The following is a 21,354-nucleotide window of genomic DNA, read 5'->3' on the forward strand; positions in this document are numbered from 1 at the left end:
GACCTACTACCAGGTGGCCTATTCACCACAGCAAGACTGGCCCACTAACCTTTAGGCATGAAAACCAAGCTGATTCTATCACAGACTGCACTTTTATGCACAGCAATGTGTCTTCTACCTGAGTCACTGTTAAAGGAGGGGAGGGTGTGGCAGTGTGACAGGCATTGAATTCCATTCATGCCACAGACAATATGGCTTTCCGCACGCACGCACGCACACACACACACACACACACACACACACGTTCCAATCTCAGCGGTGATGAGGAGTGACTAAACAATGTGTGATAAGGGTAAACAACAAGGTCATGTGATGTGACTAAGACATACATTCAGTAGGACAGGTTAGACTGGTTCAGGGAGTAAACACACATACACACAAACACACACACAGACACACACTGAGCAGGGGACAGTAAAAGGGCCCAGGCTGTAATTCTGTCTGGCTCGTAGAGAGTGTAATCTCCAGGGTGGAGTAATGTACATATTGAGTTTCCAGGCAATTCTCTTTTTTTGTTTGGTGATCTGGCTAAAAAGAGAGAAGAGGACAAAAAAAGCAATTTTTTTCTGCCTGGCACATTGTTGATGAGATGTAATGTAATGTAATACAAGTGGTGGTTAACCTCTTTGGTCTGGGAGATAACATAGCTACTCCTCTCAAGCTGCTTCTTGATTCGTTGACTTCCAAATGGTTTCACATTATCCTGGCAAACATACCGCGTCTTTGACTACGATGTTTGAAATATTGTTCAGATACGCAGCAAATGAAGGGTGAACGGAAAAGTATTGAAATCATCATCAACATCATCCAACAGACATGGATCCAGAGATCATACAACCTCCCCTTCCTCTGAAGTGATGTGTTTCATGTTAATGAACTCCATGTTAACTGTCAACAACCTTCTTCTTGAAGTACTGTACATTTATCTCCATGACAACTATCCAAACGTCTCACATGAGAGACAGTGTTGCCTAGACTACGTACACACGCAGCCCAGCTCCCATACGCAGTGCTCTCCAACCACCAACTCCCACACTCGTGTTAGGGGTTCAGCATGGAGGAAGGGAGGGAGAGGTAGGGCGCCCCGGAGGGAGAGAGAATGTATTTAAGGTTTTTGCTCCCGGGTGAGGGTAGCTGGCAGGCCCTGGTGTGGAGGTGGGAGGAAGGGTGGTGGTGGGGGTGGGGGTGACTGAGTGATGGAGGGATGAACACAAAGGGAGGGAGGAGTGGGAGAAGGGAGAGAAAGGAGGGAGCTCCCCACCTGAGGCTGCAGATCTCTATTGGGGCCCTGTGCCAATGTCAAGGTGCAGACTGAAGGAAGGAGGAGGGGAGCTCCAGACAGACCAGGAGGCTACACAACAACCAGGCCTCTTACAACATCAGTCTTGTCCTTAGCCCTCAATGGTAAGTAAGTCAAGCATTCAGAGCCATTGACAGAATACACACCAAGTCCAGGGCAGACAGTCTCTTCACAAAGCCTGTTGGATAACTTGGTGGAGTTATTCTCAGGGGGAGAATGTCTTGTCAGCTGTAGAAGGTTGCTCTGTAGCAGGCAGCTGCATAGAACAAACCACACCGTTTCCAATGGGGCTTTTGTGCTTGAATTACTAGCCTTCTGAGATGCCCTTTGACCTGTTGACGCTGTCTGTTTTGCCACTGTGGACTGGTGGGAATGACCCCTGGGCAACCGTGACCTTTCACAGAGTTCATCTCACCACTCTGTCTCTGTGTGAACAGCCTAAAGCTCAATGAGTTCTACCACCATCTATGACACAACTGAATGAAAATGAAAGCTGATAAACTGATGCATGATGCATGATGCATGCATATATATTGGCATTGAACAACATAAACAGGGGAACTCCTCAATAGCAAAATGTGTGAACTAATAAGCAGCCGTATTCTGCAAGTAATGTAATTTCTGGGACGTAATGGCTAGAGCCAGGAGTTTTTTCCTGACCACATGACCTGACCAGGGAAAAACTCCTGGCCCTTTGTGACATTATAAAGAATTGACTGCCAGCTTGTTGGATATGTTCTCTCATGTCTTATAGCTCTAGACTGGCAGCTTGTGAAGACAGAGAGTGAAGCCCAGCTTCTTATCACCTTGACTTTGAGCCAGCCAGACCAGCCAGACCAGCCAGACCAGCCAGACCAGCCAGACCAGCCAGACCAATCAAAAGACCAGGACAATCAGACATAGCCTTTATTTTACAATAGAAAGTCAGTGTGTGCCTGATCGAAAGGGAGGGCCTCTGAATGTTGTTCCTGAAAGGAAACACAAGCCCTGAAGCACCAGAGAAACCCGCACCACCACTTAACTCCTTCCAGTGAAATCATTAGTCATTACCAAGAAACAAGGTGCTACCATACAATGGAATAATACAAAGCTTGTAAAGTGTTCTGTTCTGTTTCCTTGAAACGGACACCATTAAAAGCGATGGGAAGAGACAAGAGCATGTAGGAGCTGGAACGAGAGGCACCACTGTTAGCAGGATTTGAACAGATAGTTCAAATCATTCCATCATCTGAGGGCTAGGATGCATCCCAAATGGCACCCTATTCCCTAGATCCCCTAGCATATGGCTCTGCTCAAAAGTAGTGCACTATCTAGGGAATAGGATGCCATTTTGAGATGCAACCTTAGTCTTCTGTGTTGCCATGCTGTAGTCAGCAGTGCTAGATAGTGCCACTGACCTGTCAGCCATGTTCAACCTCTGAGGCATTGGTGCCTTGGTATGTTGGAAAAGTACCCATGGTACCTATAGGCTCAGTGAGTAAATGTTGCTGGTTCCTTAGTGTGCGTTGTGTAAGCTACATGTATGTTTGACTCATCATGCTTTTTATACACAAATGTGTATATATATATATATATATATATATATTTGATGGGTTCACTTAAGGCAAGCAAAAGACACAGTGCACACAAACGCACTAATACATGTGCGCGCACACACACACACACACACACAAAGACAGACAAACACACACACACTGTCCCCTGTCGCAGTGTGAGGGAACAATGACATTTACACACTGTTGTCTGTGTAATCATCTCCGCAGTACTTGGTTATTGCATTCGCATGTATCCCCCATGTATCAGACTGATTGAATGGGGCCCTACAGTGGGCTGGCACCAGGGGCGCCACAGTGGGCTGGCACCAGGGACCCCACAGTGGGCTGGCACCAGGGGCGCCACAGTGAGCTGGCACCAGGGACCCCACAGTGGGCTGGCACCAGGGACCCCACAGTGGGCTGGCACCAGGGACCCCACAGTGGGCTGGCACCAGGGGCGCCACAGTGGGCTGGCACCAGGGGCGCCACAGTGAGCTGGCACCAGGGGCGCCACAGTGGGCTGGCACCAGGGGCGCCACAGTGGGCTGGCACCAGGGACCCCACAGTGGGCTGGCACCAGGGGCGCCACAGTGAGCTGGCACCAGGGACCCCACAGTGGGCTGGCACCAGGGACCCCACAGTGGGCTGGCACCAGGGGCGCCACAGTGAGCTGGCACCAGGGGCGCCACAGTGGGCTGGCACCAGGGGCGCCACAGTGAGCTGGCACCAGGGACCCCACAGTGGGCTGGCACCAGGGGCGCCATAGTGAGCTGGCACCAGGGACCCCACAGTGGGCTGGCACCAGGGGCGCCACAGTGGGCTGGCACCATGGGCCCCACAGTGGACTGGCACCAGGGACCCCACAGTGGGCTGGCACCATGGGCCCCACAGTGGGCTGGCACCAGGGACCCCACAGTGGGCTGGCACCAGGGACCCCACAGTGGGCTGGCACCAGGGGCGCCACAGTGAGCTGGCACCAGGGGCGCCACAGTGGGCTGGCACCAGGGGCGCCACAGTGAGCTGGCACCATGGACCCCACAGTGGGCTGGCACCAGGGACCCCACAGTGGGCTGGCACCAGGGGCGCCACAGTGAGCTGGCACCAGGGGCGCCACAGTGGGCTGGCACCATGGGCCCCACAGTGGACTGGCACCAGGGACCCCACAGTGGGCTGGCACCATGGGCCCCACAGTGGGCTGGCACCATGGACCCCACAGTGGGCTGGCACCAGGGACCCCACAGTGGGCTGGCACCAGGGGCGCCACAGTGAGCTGGCACCAGGGACCCCACAGTGAGCTGGCACCAGGGGCGCCACAGTGAGCTGGCACCAGGGGCGCCACAGTGGGCTGGCACCAGGGGCGCCACAGTGGGCTGGCACCAGGGACCCCACAGTGGGCTGGCACCAGGGGCGCCACAGTGAGCTGGCACCAGGGACCCCACAGTGGGCTGGCACCAGGGACCCCACAGTGGGCTGGCACCAGGGGCGCCACAGTGAGCTGGCACCAGGGGCGCCACAGTGGGCTGGCACCAGGGGCGCCACAGTGAGCTGGCACCAGGGGCGCCATAGTGAGCTGGCACCAGGGACCCCACAGTGGGCTGGCACCAGGGGCGCCACAGTGGGCTGGCACCATGGGCCCCACAGTGGACTGGCACCAGGGACCCCACAGTGGGCTGGCACCATGGGCCCCACAGTGGGCTGGCACCATGGACCCCACAGTGGGCTGGCACCAGGGACCCCACAGTGGGCTGGCACCAGGGGCCCCACAGTGGGCTGGCACCAGGGGCGCCACAGTGAGCTGGCACCAGGGGCGCCACAGTGGGCTGGCACCAGGGGCGCCACAGTGAGCTGGCACCATGGACCCCACAGTGGGCTGGCACCAGGGACCCCACAGTGGGCTGGCACCAGGGGCGCCACAGTGAGCTGGCACCAGGGGCGCCACAGTGGGCTGGCACCATGGGCCCCACAGTGGACTGGCACCAGGGACCCCACAGTGGGCTGGCACCATGGGCCCCACAGTGGGCTGGCACCATGGACCCCACAGTGGGCTGGCACCAGGGACCCCACAGTGGGCTGGCACCAGGGGCGCCACAGTGAGCTGGCACCAGGGACCCCACAGTGGGCTGGCACCAGGGGCCCCACAGTGAGCTGGCACCAGGGACCCCACAGTGGGCTGGCACCAGGGACCCCACAGTGGGCTGGCACCAGGGACCCCACAGTGGGCTGGCACCAGGGGCGCCACAGTGGGCTGGCACCAGGGGCGCCACAGTGAGCTGGCACCAGGGACCCCACAGTGGGCTGGCACCATGGGCCCCACAGTGGACTGGCACCAGGGACCTCACAGTGGGCTGGCACCATGGGCCCCACAGTGGGCTGGCACCATGGGCCCCACAGTGGGCTGGTACCAGGGGTACTTAGTGCTGAGTGTAGAAAACACTATGGGACTCATAAAGACATGCCTCTATTTCACTACACAGCATAGTGAGTGACCCGTTCATTACCTTCTTAAATATACTGCTGCTCACCCTGTCCTCTCCTGTGGGACTGCTGGACCTGTCTGTGTAGGAGACTAGATCTGCGTCCCAAATGGCACCCTATTCCCTATGGGCCCTGGTCAATTGTAGTGCACTATAAAGGGAATAGGGTGCCGTTTAGGACGTAAGCTAAGAGTACAGGGGCAAAGAGAGCCAGCAGGGGGTTTAGACCCAGTCAATAAAATCAATGTGTAAAAATATAAAGGGGGGCCTGCCAAACTCGGGCAGTGTAGCGTGGGTATTTACAGCCAAGTTAGCGGGCTCTACAGCGGGTGTAACATACTGTAGATACAAACTGAGGAGAGAGGAGAGGAAAGAGAGACATGGGGGAGAAACAGAGAGAGGAGAGAGAGAGTCATGTGGGAAGAAACAAAGAAGGAGAGAGGAGAGAGGCATGGGGGAGAAACAGAGAAGGAGAGAGGAGAGAGGCATTGGGGGAGAAACAGAGAGAGGAGAGAGACATTGAGGGAGAAACAGAGAAGGAGAGAGGAGAGAGGCATGGGGGGAGAAACAGAGAAGGAGAGAGGAGAGAGGCATGGGGGGAGAAACAGAGAAGGAGAGGCATTGGGGGAGAAACAGAGAGAGGAGAGAGACATTGAGGGAGAAACAGAGAAGGAGAGAGGAGAGAGGCATGGGGGAGACAGAGAGAGGATAGAGACATTGGGGGAGAAACAGAGAGAGGAGAGAGGCATGGGGGGAGACACAGAGAGAGGAGAGAGGCATGGGGGGAGACAGAGAGAGGAGAGAGACATTGGGGGAGAAACAGAGAAGGAGAGAGGAGAGAGGCATGGGGGAGAAACAGAGAGAGGAGAGAGGCATGGGGGAGAAACAGAGAAAGAGAGTCATGGGGGGAGAAACAGAGAGAGGAGAGAGACATTGGGGGAGACACAGAGAGAGGAGAGAGTCACGGGGGAGAAACAGAGAGAGGAGAGACGAGAGAGGCATGGGGGAGACAGAGAGAGAGGAGAGAGACATTGGGGGAGAAACCGAGAAGGAGAGAGGCATGGGGGAGAAACAGAGAGAGGAGAGAGTCATGGGGGAGACACAGAGAGAGCAGAGAGGCATGGGGGGAGACACAGAGAGAGCAGAGAGGCATGGGGGGAGACACAGAGAGAGGAGAGAGTCATGGGGGAGAAACAGAGAGAGGGGAGAGTTATGGGGGGAGAAACAGAGAGAGGAGAGAGACATGGGGGGAGAAACAGAGAAGGAGAGACGAGAGAGACATGGGGGGAGAAACAGAGAGAGGAGAGAGACATTGGGGGAGAAACAGAGAGAGGAGAGAGTCATGGGGGGAGAAACAGAGAGAGGAGAGAGACATGGGGGAGAAACAGAGAGAGGAGAGAGGCATGGGGGGAGACAGAGAGAGAGGAGAGAGACATTGGGGGAGAAACCGAGAAGGAGAGAGGCATGGGGGAGAAACAGAGAGAGGAGAGAGTCATGGGGGAGACACAGAGAGAGCAGAGAGGCATGGGGGGAGACACAGAGAGAGGAGAGAGTCATGGGGGAGAAACAGAGAGAGGGGAGAGTTATGGGGGGAGAAACAGAGAGAGGAGAGAGACATGGGGGAGAAACAGAGAGAGGAGAGAGTCATGGGGGGAGAAACAGAGAGAGGAGAGTGACATTGGGGGAGAAACAGAGAGATGAGAGAGACATTGGGGGAGAAACAGAGAGAGGAGAGAGACATGGGGGGAGAAACAGAGAGAGGAGAGAGTCATGGGGGGAGAAACAGAGAGAGGAGAGAGACATGGGGGGAGAAACAGAGAGATGAGAGAGTCATGGGGGAGAAACAGAGAGAGGGGAGAGTCATGGGGGAGAAACAGAGAGAGGGGAGAGTTATGGGGGGAGAAACAGAGAGAGGAGAGTGACATTGGGGGAGAAACAGAGAGAGGAGAGAGACATGGGGGGAGAAACAGAGAAAGGAGAGAGTCATGGGGGGAGAAACAGAGAGAGGAGAGAGACATGGGGGGAGAAACAGAGAGATGAGAGAGTCATGGGGGAGAAACAGAGAGAGGGGAGAGTCATGGGGGGAGAAACAGAGAGAGGAGAGAGACATGGGGGAGAAACAGAGAGAGGAGAGAGACATGGGGGAGAAACAGAGAGAGGAGAGAGTCATGGGGGGAGAAACAGAGAGAGGAGAGAGACATTGGGGGAGAAACAGAGAGAGGAGAGAGACATGGGGGAGAAACAGAGAGAGGAGAGAGACATGGGGGGAGAAACAGAGAGAGGAGAGAGACATGGGGGGAGAAACAGAGAGAGGAGAGAGACATGGGGGGAGAAACAGAGAGAATCTAATCTGACATGAGCCAGAGACAACTAGTAGCTCAGGGAGATGATTTAAATGCTGTGAAGTAAGATTGCAGACCTGTAATCCTCTGGGTTTGGTGGAGATTACCAGGGACTGGTTGGCTGGCTGTGAGACAAACCTAGATCAGATAGTATTTGTTTTCTTTCAAATGTTTTAGCTGAGCTTCATTGAGCGTGCCCATCGCAATGGAACCAATGAATCCCACAAGATCGAACCCTGTGCATCTACAGTGTAGCACTCAGGGCGGGCTAAATCAGATGCTCAAAGTCTTTGAACAAAAACAAATACTATTTGAACCCAGGTCTGCTAGGCTAACTGACTCTGTGAGAATGTGGTAGACGCAGCACATAGGATCCAGGCTGAAATTAGAGCGTGGCGCTGAGAGAGAGGGAGGCAGAAAATGTCTGGAAGCCGCCTCAGACAGCATCCACAGCACACTGCCCAGCTGTGATTTACTGGGACTGGGCTGCAGTAGTGAGGCAGACACAGCACACCAGTCTGTTAAAACTATGAGTGAGTGTGTCATTGTTAACTCACACTAAGACAGAGGACCAGTGTGTGTGTGTGTGTGTGTGTGTTTGCGCACCACGCAGTCAATGTGAAACGGCTAAGAATATGAGATATCTTGATCCTCTCAATGCTGCATCGTGGGATCTCACTGAATCAGCATTTCCACACATCTGAACTGTCTGTAGCCTTCAGACAATTGGAGTTTGGAACATAAAGAACCATGGCGTAACAGGATTCAGTGAACTAGATAACCTTTGATTCAGAAGAAAGGAGCTGTGGCTCCTTCTGAACGCTGCCCAGTCTAGTCTAGACATGCCCTGAAGCCTCTGAGGGGTTTGTCATGTCAGCTGCGCTAGCTAGGTCTGCGTCCCCAATGGCACCCTATTCCCTATATATATTGCACTCATTTTGATCAGGGCTTTGATCAAAAGTAGTGCACTATGTAGGGAATCGGGTGCCATTGGGGACGCAAACCTAGGTCTAGCTCAGCTGAGTACAGTCGAGTGTCTTGCCTGCCTGCCGTGTCGGTGGAGGTTTCCTTGCCAAGTTTCCTCTCTTTGTTTGGTCCACTCTGGTCAGTCTGGGTGCTTGGCCCGGCCGCACTGCAGCCAAACACACATATATCAACAACACTACAGGCTGTAACTACAGGCAACTGTCTGTTGCCAGGACCTGTGGCCTGGGTGAGCAATAGAGGAGAAGGAGAGGAGAGATAGGGAGAAGTAGGGGGAGGTAGAGGAGAGATAGGGAGAAGCAGAGGGAGGTAGAGGGGAGACAGGGAGAAGCAGAGGGGGGTAGAGGAGAGAGAGGGAGAAACAGAGGGAGGTAGAGGGGAGAGAAGGAGATGCAGAGGGAGGTAGAGAGGAGAGCGGAAGAAGCAGAGGGAGGCAGAGGGGCGAGAGGGAGAAGCAGAGGGGGGTAGAGGGGAGAGAGGGAGATGCAGAAAGAGGGAGGGCGATGGAAAGGGGGAAAGAGCGAGAGAGAGGGGGAGAGAGGAAGATCTCTGACAGAGGACTGAACTCTTCCCACAACCTGCCAGGGAAGACCATGGTGACCGCTGTCCATTGAGGTGGTACACGGCTGCCAGGGGAGAAGTCATAGGCATACCACACTCTCAAGAGCTCTTAGTACTTAAACAGTCTGTTGGGTCCTGAACCAGGGAAAGTGCACTTTCACCATTCATATGGGCTACGTGGTTTCCTCAACATAAGAGTGCTTAATTAAGGTCTGGACACAGAATCATAGAATTACGTATGAACTCTCTGTGAATCTAGCAGGGGGACAAGTAGGAAAATGATTATTCTGAAACACGAAGGAGAAGAGGAAAGAATAGCATGGCTGAACAGAATACCATTATAAAGCCCTCATCTTTCTGCTTATTGCCATTTTGATGACACAGACCTATAGTTCCACAGTCACTTAGGAAGTATTCTCTAGCCCTCCTCTCAGTCTATACATTGTCTTGTCATATTGTAGCACTGGGATTAGACTCTTTGAAAGCCACTGCGAGCCCTGTGGCCAAAAAGTGATGAGAGAACAACTCCACTACAGACCGACTGAAGAACCTGTCTCTGTTGAGTTATGGGTCTGTAGTCAGTCTGCCCTTCCCTTCCATCTCTTGATGTTGAGATAATGAGCTTGTTCCTGTTTGGTGGGTAGAGCAACCGACGAGGGAGAAGGGACGTGTTGTGGACGTGCCCTGAGGTTAGACTAGCAGGGCCGGATGGACTACAGCAGTGTGCTTGTGTGTTTACCAGGCCAGCCCTGTCTCTGGCTGTAGTGCTGGGCCGACCAGTCTAAACAGAGTACCGTCAGGCCCTGGCTGTTTGGGGATGGGATGGAGGGCTAAATGACTTACAGATGGACTTCTCATACACACAGCATGCGTCCCAAATGGCACCCTATTTCATATAGTGCACTACTTTTGACTAGAGCCCTATGGCCCCTGGCCAAATGTAGTGCACTATATATAGGGAATAGGCTACCATTTGGGACACAATCACAAACAGCAGAGCATAGGGACCATGGCGTGTTGAGGGGCTGTATTCAGCCTTGATGGAATTTACAGCATACTTATCTAATTGAGATCTCATTACAAGGGGAGAACATTCCTCTGTGTATACGCCTACTGCTAATATGTAGGATATATTTGTTATACTTGCACTAATAAAGTGTACACAGCAGCCAACCGCAAATCCTGATTTATGCTCCATATACTTTGAGTAAGGCCAATAATGATGTTGGGTACAGAGACATGTATGGACATGTCTGGAGGGCGTGTTACACCAGGGGTGCTGCTTTCAACAGGGCAGACTTTTGATGTCTATACCTTCAAAACATCCTCTGAGGGCTTTTGACTAACCCTGACCAAACATATCTGATTATGGTAGGAAATGGGATAAACGTGATAAAGGACTAAATTACCAAATATGAGGGGATGGACAATAACTTAAACAAATGAAGAGAAAGAGAAAGACATTAACATGGAACTGTCCCACCTTGAGCAACACTGGAATGAGGTTGGAAGAATCCCTGTAATATTGTTGCTAGAGTCTCCAGAGCATGTTTTGAGTGTTGTCTTGTGAAAACAGGAGGTTTGTGACATGAAGTCTTCTGTCTTCCACAGTGTTTCTCAGGGCTCCCCTAAGTTGTTGGTCTTCAATGGAGCTTGTTGTTTCTGTATTTGTCAGGGATGCCGTCTGACAGAAAGATAACAGACTGTCACGTCCTGCAATCTGTCTTCATCCCCATTCCGTCTGGAGAATTCAACCCAATGCTGTGCTGCCTCTTCCTTTCCAAAGGAGTTAGAGAAAGCCAGAGAGAGCCTTTAGGCTGGATGTGTTGTCTTTGTCTGTGTGCCATAAATCACTGTCTGTCGGAGTACAGGGCCCAGGCATTAACACAGCATAACTCACCATCACGCCACTCAAACGCTTCACAACTTTCACCCCCACTAAGATTAATGCTCCCAATGTGTGTGTGTGTGTGTGTGTGTGTGTGTGTGTGTGTGTGTGTGTGTGTGTGTGTGTGTGTGTGTGTGTGTGTGTGTGTGTGTGTGTGTGTGTGTGTGTGTGTGTGTGTGTGTGTGTGTGTGTGTGTGTGTGTGTGTGTGTGTGTGTGTGTGTGTTGAATGCTTCCAGGACTGATGTGCTGGTAAAACAGGGACAAGGAAACTCTGAAGGCTCCACACATGCATCTACATGCAGCCAGTCAGAGAGCAGAGCAGTAGAGACACATCTACACACAGCCAGTCAGAGAGCAGAGCAGTAGAGACACATCTACATGCAGCCAGTCAGAGAGCAGAGCAGTAGAGACACATCTACATGCAGCCAGTCAGAGAGCAGAGCAGTAGAGACACATCTACATACAGCCAGTCAGAGAGCAGAGCAGTAGAGAGACATCTACATACAGCCAGTCAGAGAGCAGAGCAGTAGAGACACATCTACATACAGCCAGTCAGAGAGCAGAGCAGTAGAGACACATCTACATACAGCCAGTCAGAGAGCAGAGCAGTAGAGACACATCTACACACAGCCAGTCAGAGAGCAGAGCAGTAGAGACACATCTACACGCAGCCAGTCAGAGAGCAGAGCAGTAGAGACACATCTACACACAGCCAGTCAGAGAGCAGAGCAGTAGAGACACATCTACATACAGCCAGTCAGAGAGCAGAGCAGTAGAGACACATCTACATACAGCAAGTCAGAGAGCAGAGCAGTAGAGACACATCTACATACAGCCAGTCAGAGAGCAGAGCAGTAGAGACACATCTACACACAGCCAGTCAGAGAGCAGAGCAGTAGAGACACATCTACATGCAGCCAGTCAGAGAGCAGAGCAGTAGAGACACATCTACATACAGCCAGTCAGAGAGCAGAGCAGTAGAGACACATCTACATACAGCCAGTCAGAGAGCAGAGCAGTATAGCTCTCAGTCATTGTTTGTTGATGTTTAGTGTTGAGAAAGAGGGGAGAGCCAAATAGTGGCTGGCTGGCGCTACGCATCACAACTCAAAAAGATGTAGGATCTTAATTTGAGCCAGTTTTCTACAGCAGGAAAATAATCCTGCAGCAACAGGAAATGTAAATTATTATGTGGATTATAATTAATATAACTTTTTGTAGGGGTTGATACATTTTTTGTAAGGGAAAATCAAGTCTGAAACCTCAAACACACTACAAGTTTGACATTTCCTGCAACAGGGTGATCAAATGAAGATCAAATGAAGATCTGTAGTGGTGGTTGGAGGCAGACCAAGAATGGACGAAGAGAAAGCCAGGGGAGGGGTGTTACATACACACTGACAGGCACACACAACACACACTGATGAACACACACTGACAGGCACACACAACACACACTGATGAACACACACACTGATGTATACACTTGATTAATAATTCCTCTGGGCTGTTGGGAAAGACCCTATTCATGGCTGATTCTACCATAACACCTTGGTGGGTTATGTCTGTGTGTTTAGGTTTTCTATTAGAAGTGACGCAGACATTATGCAACTTTGAGGTTCTTTCAAGGAAAGCTAAGCTTTCTTTGGTCCATGATGAGATGATTTTAAAACTTGATGAGGTCAATATCTTTTCAATCATCAAAATGATATCCTGTTATTCTGAGTGTAATTAAACACTACTTGCAATCAATCACATTATTGTCAGTGGGAGAAGAAAAAGTACCCAATTGTCATACTTAAAACTAAAGATACCTTAATAGAAAATTAATCAAGTAAAAGTAAAAGTCACCTAGTAAAATATTACTTGAGCAAAAGTCTGAAAGTATTTGGTTTTAAATATACTTAAGCATCAAAAGTAAATGAAATTGCTAAAATACACTTAGGTATCAAAAGCAAAAGTATAAATCATTTCAAATTCCTTATATTAGGCAAACCAGACAGCACATGTTTTATTTGTATTTTTTTAGGGAGAGCAAGGTGCACACTCCAACACTCACACATCATTTACAAACCAAGCATTTGTGTTTAGTGAGTCCTCCAGAGGCAGTAGGGATGACCAGGGGTGTTCTGTTGATAGGTGCGTGAATTGGACCATTTTCCCATCCTGCTAAGCATTCAACATGAAACGAGTCCTTTAGGTAACAAAGAAAATGTACGGAGTAAAAAGTACATTATTTTCTTTATGAATCTAGTGAAGTAAAAGTAGGACTAGGGCTGAGGGCTGAGGACTGAGGCTGAGGACTGAGGGCTAGGGCTGAGGCTGAGGGCTGAGAACAGAGGGCGAGGGCTGAGGCGGGTGGAGGGAGAGTAGAGAAGGAAACAATGAGATGGACCTAGCCAGGCTGCCTCTGGAGCAGCAGAGTGGAGAGAGGAGGAATGTGCCAAGGCACGGACAGACAGAGGGTGGGCCATTGGGTTCATCCACCTGCCTGCCGGGGGCACTGCACAAACCCGTCAAAACAAATGTTTCACATGACTACAACTATAATATGAGAGGACATACACACAGAAAACAGTCAAGCAAGTTGGTGCTCTGGGTATCATGCTTTTACTGCTATTTTTCAGTTCTGCTGTGTGGAATTGGTCACCATGGCAACTCTACTAGGAGTCATGCAAAACACTTTTCATATTGTACTCGGGGAGCATGCAGTGATTGGAGACACATTTGATTTGGGGGCTTTGGGTTCCTCACAATAGGCTGCTGCTGCCTGCTGCTCTGAACAGCTGTTTCACCTGAATCAGTCTGCTAATTAGGAACCTTCGGTTTCACTTTACGTTTCTGTCAGATTGCTTTGCTGTGTGACACAGGATGTAAGAGGGACAGCGAGTGTGTTTTATAAATGTGGGTTTATGTTACCAATCAGGAGATTGTGATCACAACATGCACAGACAGCAAATGGGCCAGAACTCAATCTGTGGTGGAGTGAGTCTCTCCTTTACCCTCCTGTAGGGTTAGTCTTTAGTTCAGGATCATTTCACTCTTGTCAATACCAGAGGTCTTGGAGAGCTGTGTCCTTTCACTCATGCATTATAGTAGACATGAAGCCATGAGCCAAAGTCAATGCCTATAGCAAAAACCATGGTAGAATGGAGAAAAGTATTGAACTGCACACACACAAACACACACACATACACTTTCGCTCCCTTTCTCTCTCAGCTTAAAGAGAACCAGAGACCTTTGAATGACAGGCAGCTTAATGGCTCCCATTCCAGCCATATTGTCATCCTGTGAGACTTCCCTGAGCGGAAAAACACCAGAATCGGATTATTTCCGACGCGAGTGAAAGGCTTCACACATGCTGACAGTCACAGGACGGCAGTGGCACCGCATCCGGCCCACAGGCTCCAGTCAGACCAACTAACGCTGGCACAACATGGTCCCTGGTGGGCAATGACTGGGCATTAGGCAGGCATCACGTGGTGGCACTGCCCTGCCTGGTCTCTGCCTAGTGGGACACGCCTGGTTACAGCACAGGCCTCCATAACACAGCTGCTGCCTATTGGCTATGATCCACTGAGATCCAGAGGGCTGTGTGTGTGTGTGTGTGTGTGTGTGTGTGTGTGTGTGTGTGTGTGTGTGTGTGTGTGTGTGTGTGTGTGTGTGTGTGTGTGTGTGTGTGTGTGTGTGTGTGTGTGTGTGTGTGTGCGTGCGTGCGTGCGAGCGAGCGTGCGTACGTGCATGTGTGCTCTCTCCCTTCTAGCTGGTATTAGAAATGCCTTTTTAAAACTTCCATGTTCTCCTTTGGAATCATAAACACAAGTCACAACCCACTGTTGTCACAAGTCAACTTGTTGTTGTAGAGGACAGAGGGTATAGGGTCGTTGGCATGGAAACACTGACGAAACGTTAATCAACAGACAAATATGAAACACCTTGCGTGTCACGTACACACTGGCAAGCAGCAGATTACAACTAAGAGATTAGGATACCATCAGGAGTGTTTAACGTCTCGATGGACCGTAACCAGCCATAACATACTCTGTTGAAGAAAACCCACATGAAAAAATACTACAGTTTACAATAGAATACTGCAGTAGGAACTGCGTTTTTTGGGGTATATGTACTTTACTTTACTATCTATATTTTTTTTTACTTTTAATTTTACTTCACTACATTCTTAAAGAAAATAATGTACCTTTTCCTCCATAAATTTTCCCTGAACCCCAAAAGTACTCGTTACATTTTGAATGCTTAGCAGGACATGAACATTTTCCAATTTACACACTTATCAAGAGAACATCCCTAATCATCCTTACATGCTTCTGATCTGACGGACTCACTAAACACAAATTCTTAGTTTGTAAATTATGTCTAAGTTTTGGAGTGAGCCTCTGGCTATCTGTAAATAAAAAACAAGAAAATGGTGCTGTCTGGTTTGCTTAATATAAGACATTTTAAATTATTTATACTTTTACTTTTGATACTTAAGTGTATTTAAGACCAAATACTTTTAGACTTTTACTCAAGTAGTATTTTACTGGGTGACTTTTATCTTTACTAAAGTATGACAATTGGCCCATTCTGCCCATTCCCCTTCCCATATCACAATATCACAATCACAATTTGTCTACCCATAAGTGAGAAGCCTACAAGCCAAGTATAGAATATATTGTTCTCTACAGATTATAGATAAAAAGCAGAAGTGCTGAACTATCTGCTCAGACCCCAAACCTACCAACAGGCTTTGGAAAATTTGCTCTTTAAGTATTTCTCCAGTAGGTTTCCTGAAGGAGAAATCCTCCACTTCTATGTCAAAGATAATAAAACAATATAGTAAACACTACATTAATGTCTGCAAAAACTCTACAGTAAATACTACAGTATACTACTGTCCACAAATACACCACAGTATACTACAGTCCACAAAAACCCTACAGTAAATACTACAGTATACTACAATCTGGAAAACACTACATTAATTTCTATAGTATATACTATAGTTTTCTTTGACTACATTATTTATAAACTCAGCAGAAAAAGAAACGTCCTCTCACTGTCAACTGCGTTTATTTTCAGCAACCTTAACATGTGTCACGTTCCTGACCTTGTTTTCCTTTTGTATAGTTGTGTTTAGTGGGTCAGGACGTGAGCTGGGTGGGCAGTCTGTGTTTGTTCTATGTTAAGTGTCAGGTTTAATTGACCTTGTATGGCTCTCAATCAGAGGCAGGTGTTTTACGTTTTCCTCTGATTGAGAACCATATATAGGGAGGTTGTTTCACATTGTTTGTTGTGGGTGGTTGTCTCCTGTGTCCGTATATGTTACCACACGGGACTGTATCGTTTGTTTGTAGTCGTGTACCTGTTCGTGCGTTCTTCGTTATATGTAAGTTCACATGTTTTAGGTCAGTCTACGTTCGTTTGTTGTTTTGTAATTTTCCAAGTGTTTTTCGTGTTCGTCTTTGACTTCAGTTAATAAATCATTATGTCATCATACCTCGCTGCACATTGGTCTTCCGATCCCTCTCTCCTCTCCTCGTCCGAGGAGGAAGAGCTAGAGATTCGTTACAACATGTGTAAATATTTGTATGAACATAACAAGATTCAACAACTGAGACATAAACTGAACAAGTTCCACAGACATGTGACTAACAGAAATGGAATAATGTGTCCCTGAACAAAGGGGGGATCAAAATCAAAAGTAACAGTCAGTATCTGGTGTGGCCACCAGCTGCATTAAGTACTGCAGTGCATCTCCTCCTCATGGACTGCACCAGATTTGCCAGTTCTTGCTGTGAGATGGTACCCCACTCTTTCACCAAGGCACCTGCAAGTTCCTGGACATTTCTGGGGGGAATGGCCCTAGCCCTCACCCTCCGATCCAACAGGTTCCAGACGTGCCCAATGGGATTGAGATCCGGGCTCTTCGCTGGCCATGGCAGAACACTGACATTCCTGTCTTGCAGGGAATCACGCACAGAACAAGCAGTATGGCTGGTGGCATTGTCATGCTGGAGGGTCATGTCAGGATGAGCCTGCAGGAAGTGTACCACATGAGGGAGGAGGATGTCTTCCCTGTAACGCACAGCGTTGCGATTGCCTGCAATGACAACAAGCTCAGTCCAATGATGCTGTGACACACCGCCCCAGACCCTCCACTTCCAAATCGATCCGGCTCAAGAGTACAGGCCTTGGTGTAACGCTCATTCCTTCGACGATAAACGCAAATCCGACCATCACCCCTGGTGAGACAAAACCACGACTCGTCAGTGAAGAGCACTTTTTGCCAGTCCTGTCTGGTCCAGCGACGGTGGGTTTGTGCCCATAGGCTACGTTGTTGCCGGTGATGTCTGGTGAGGACCTGCCTTACAACAGGCCTACAAGCCCTCAGTCCAGCCTCTCTCAGCCTATTGTGGATAGTCTGAGCACTGATGGAGGGATTGTGAGTTCCTGGTGTAACTCGGGCAGTTGTTGTTGCCATCCTGTACCTGTTCTGCAGGTGTGATGTGTGGATGTACCGATCCTGTGCAGGTGTTGTTACACGTGGTCTGCCACTGAGAGGACGATCAGCTGTCCATCCTGTCTCCCTGTAGCGCTGTCTTAGGCGTCTCATAGTACGGATATTGCAATGTATTGCTCTGGCCACATCTGCAGTCCTCATGCCTCCTTGCAGCATGTCTAAGGCACGTTCATGCAGGTGAGCAGGGACCCTGGGCATCTTTCTTTTGGTGTTTTTCAGAGTGAGTAGAAAGGCCTCTTTAGTGTCCTAAGTTTTCATAACTGTGACCTTAATTGCCTACCATCTGTAAGCTGTTAGTGTCTTAACGACCGTTCCACAGGTGCATGTTCATTAATTGTTTATGGTTCATTGAACAAGAATGGGAAACAGTGTTTAAACCCTTTACAATGAAGATCTGTGAAGTAATTCGGATTTTTACGAATTATCTTTGAAAGACAGGGTCATGAAAAAGGGAAGTTTCTTTTTTTTCTGAGTTTACTATAGTTAACTGCAAATACTACAGTATACTACAGTAAAGGGACTTAAGTCCGTAAAACCACTACATTGAATTATACAGTTTAGTCCGCAAAAACAGTTAGAAAATACTATAGTATTTATTTATGTGGGAATCCATTATGCACGCAAACACACAACCACTCACGCACAAAGTTATCTAATGACACACATGCACATACACACACATACAAAGATCGCAAATCCACACACACACACATACAAAGAACAGGGAAGGATAAACCTGTTTTTACCTTGTCCTCCAGGCGGACCAGTCTGGCTCCCACAGTGTAGTATTCTTTATCTACACCTTTCTCTGAAAAACAACACACACATTTCCCTTCATTCAAACACTGGCCTCACTATTGTGGTGTGTGGTACAATCTCAATCATCATTGGTGGGGGCAACACAAGGCATGCAAAAGATCCTGATCTATTCCTATAGGGTCAATAGTGAGACTTGCTGTAACTTAATTCTCTGAGGTCATTGCTGGTATCAGATGTCACAAGGCCTAGGGGAAGTTAGATAGCAGGAGTGGAGACTAAAGTGGGTCCGTTCAACCATTGTTTCTCTACTACAAGCCAATTTACATCTAACTGCCATGAGACAAGACCAATAGCCTATTGTACCCAACAGCCCCGGGTACTCATTCATTTGACTAATTGAATCATCTTAAATTACACCCTATTAGTCTGAGGCCCGTACCCAACCCTAACCTGCAAATATAGAAAATGCACTATGGACTACAGTCAAAGATGGAAGAACAATTTTTTGACAACGGGTGCAGGATTTTTGGGGGCCTGATTTAGATATGTTTCTGCTTATAATTTTTGACATTTTGGTAGGCTATTTGTTAGTCAACTTGTCTATAATTAGATGCATGCAGCTTCTCTTCTGTCATTATGTTGCCCTAGAATACTAAATAAACCCTCAACAGAATAATGTCATAGATCGATAAAATGAATGCTTCAATCTAGTTACATCTGTATATTTGTCTCTGTCATCTCTCTGTCATCTCTCATTTAGGGACTGGGGAGAAAATACAATAACGCAACAACAACAAAAAAAACAGGAAAGATTTTCTGTGCAAAATGTACAAATGACATCAGTTTGACGGGTTATAAGGAAAAAGAAAGCTGTGAAAATGACCCAACCCCAAAAAGTTTCTGATATGATTTCAGTTCAGGTTCATTTTATGTGGTTGAAATACTATCAGCTTTTATGATGCTTGTATGATGAAGACATCACCTGTACAGATTCTATCTTACTGAGCATTGCATTCATTCAAGATGCAGAAATAAATAAATCACATTTCTCCACTCCTGTTCCCAAGTCCAAATGTTGCCTACATATGGTATATCATTTTACTGCAAGAAATGCTTAATTCTGCAGGAGTTGTGAGAGGTTATGTGAGAGGTTATAGACCTACAGTCATTGTCCAGATTTCAGTTTCCATTTAACCCATCTAAACAGGCTACAGTTCACTTGACATGCCATAGACCTATTTAAAGTCCCGTCTTGTGACTGTCAAATTTTTATAGTGCCTCACAATCACCGCACAGAGCATAGCCCGCACTCTTCTCATCCTCTTTTACCACTTTACCAAATCTTTCCCAAACATGACTTTTTCTGGCCCTCCCTTCTCTTTATTTTCAACTCTCCTTTCACAGCTTTTATCTCATTGAATTAAACTTATAGAATTCCCTTTTTGCCCCCGTGGATTGACATGAACTTTTTCTGCCAGTTTCCAAAAGCATTACTTGGTGATTGGCTGTGTAGGCTATTTGGCGTGTGTACAGTTAAGTCCTAAAGTTTAGGCTGGTGCACTAATACCAGACAGACTAAAATAATGAAAGAAAAACATCAATGTAGCTTATATCAATTGCACAAGAACTTTCCATTCATGGATTTTGCAAGGCATTTTATAAATCTTTATTCAATCCGCCCACCATCCACATACCCTTCAGCCACACAATATTTAATGACCCTAAACCCATCCATGTCTAGGGTGGGCATTCTAGTTTCTTTATTTCTATGTTTTGTATTTCTATGTTTTGGCCGGGTATGGTTCTCAATCAGGGACAGCTGTCTATCGTTGTCTCTGACTGGGAATCATACTTAGGCAGCCTTTTTTCCTTTGGTGTTTGTGGGTAGTTTACTTTGTTAGTGGCACTTTTGCCCTAGTAAGCTTCACGGTCGTTTTGTTGTTTATTGTTTTGTTGGCGACATTTAAAAATAAAAATAAAATGTACGCTAACCACGCTGCACCTTGGTCCGGTCATTTCCACCTAGACGACGGCCGTGACTATCCACCCACCCTTCAGCCACAATGACCCTAAACCCATCTACCCACCCTTCAGCCACACAATATGTAATGACCCTAACCCCATCTACCCACCCTTCAGCCACACAATATGTAATGACCCTAAACCCATCTACCCACCCTTCAGCCACACAATATGTAATGACCCTAAACCCATCTACCCACCCTTCAGCCACACAATATGTAATGACCCTAAACCCATCTACCCACACCTCAGCCACACAATATGTAATGACCCTAAACCCATCTACCCACCCTTCAGCCACACAATATGTAATGACCCTAAACCCGTCTACCCACCCTTCAGCCACACAATATGTAATGACCCTAAACCCGTCTACCCACCCTTCAGCCACACAATATGTAATGACCCTAAACCCGTCTACCCACCCTTCAGCCACACAATATGTAATGACCCTAACCCCATCTACCCACCCTTCAGCCCCACAATATGTAATGACCCTAAACCCGTCTACCCACCCTTCAGCCACACAATATGTAATGACCCTAAACCCATCTACCCACCCTTCAGCCACACAATATGTAATGACCCTAACCCCATCTACCCACGCTTCAGCCACACAATATGTAATGACCCTAAACCCATCTACCCACACCTCAGCCACACAATATGTAATGACCCTAAACCCATCTACCCACCCTTCAGCCACACAATATGTAATGACCCTAAACCCGTCTACCCACCCTTCAGCCACACAATATGTAATGACCCTAAACCCGTCTACCCACCCTTCAGCCACACAATATGTAATGACCCTAAACCCGTCTACCCACCCTTCAGCCACACAATATGTAATGACCCTAACCCCATCTACCCACCCTTCAGCCCCACAATATGTAATGACCCTAAACCCGTCTACCCACCCTTCAGCCACACAATATGTAATGACCCTAAACCCATCTACCCACCCT

At 48.4% G+C, this 21,354-nt stretch overlaps 1 protein-coding gene across 1 annotated transcript in view; it reads right to left on the reverse strand.

Annotated features, from left to right (window-relative positions):
* The window catches only part of LOC120052413 (potassium voltage-gated channel subfamily KQT member 1-like), a 99,924-nt gene that overhangs the window by 71,756 nt on the left and 6,814 nt on the right, over positions 1-21,354 (reverse strand). The window contains exon 4 of the mRNA XM_038999300.1: positions 18,352-18,413. Within this exon, the coding sequence (XP_038855228.1) occupies positions 18,352-18,413 (62 nt within the window). The remainder of the gene's footprint in view (positions 1-18,351; positions 18,414-21,354) is intronic.

Source organism: Salvelinus namaycush, chromosome 8, assembly GCF_016432855.1.
Source record: "Salvelinus namaycush isolate Seneca chromosome 8, SaNama_1.0, whole genome shotgun sequence".
NCBI lineage: Eukaryota > Metazoa > Chordata > Actinopteri > Salmoniformes > Salmonidae > Salvelinus > Salvelinus namaycush.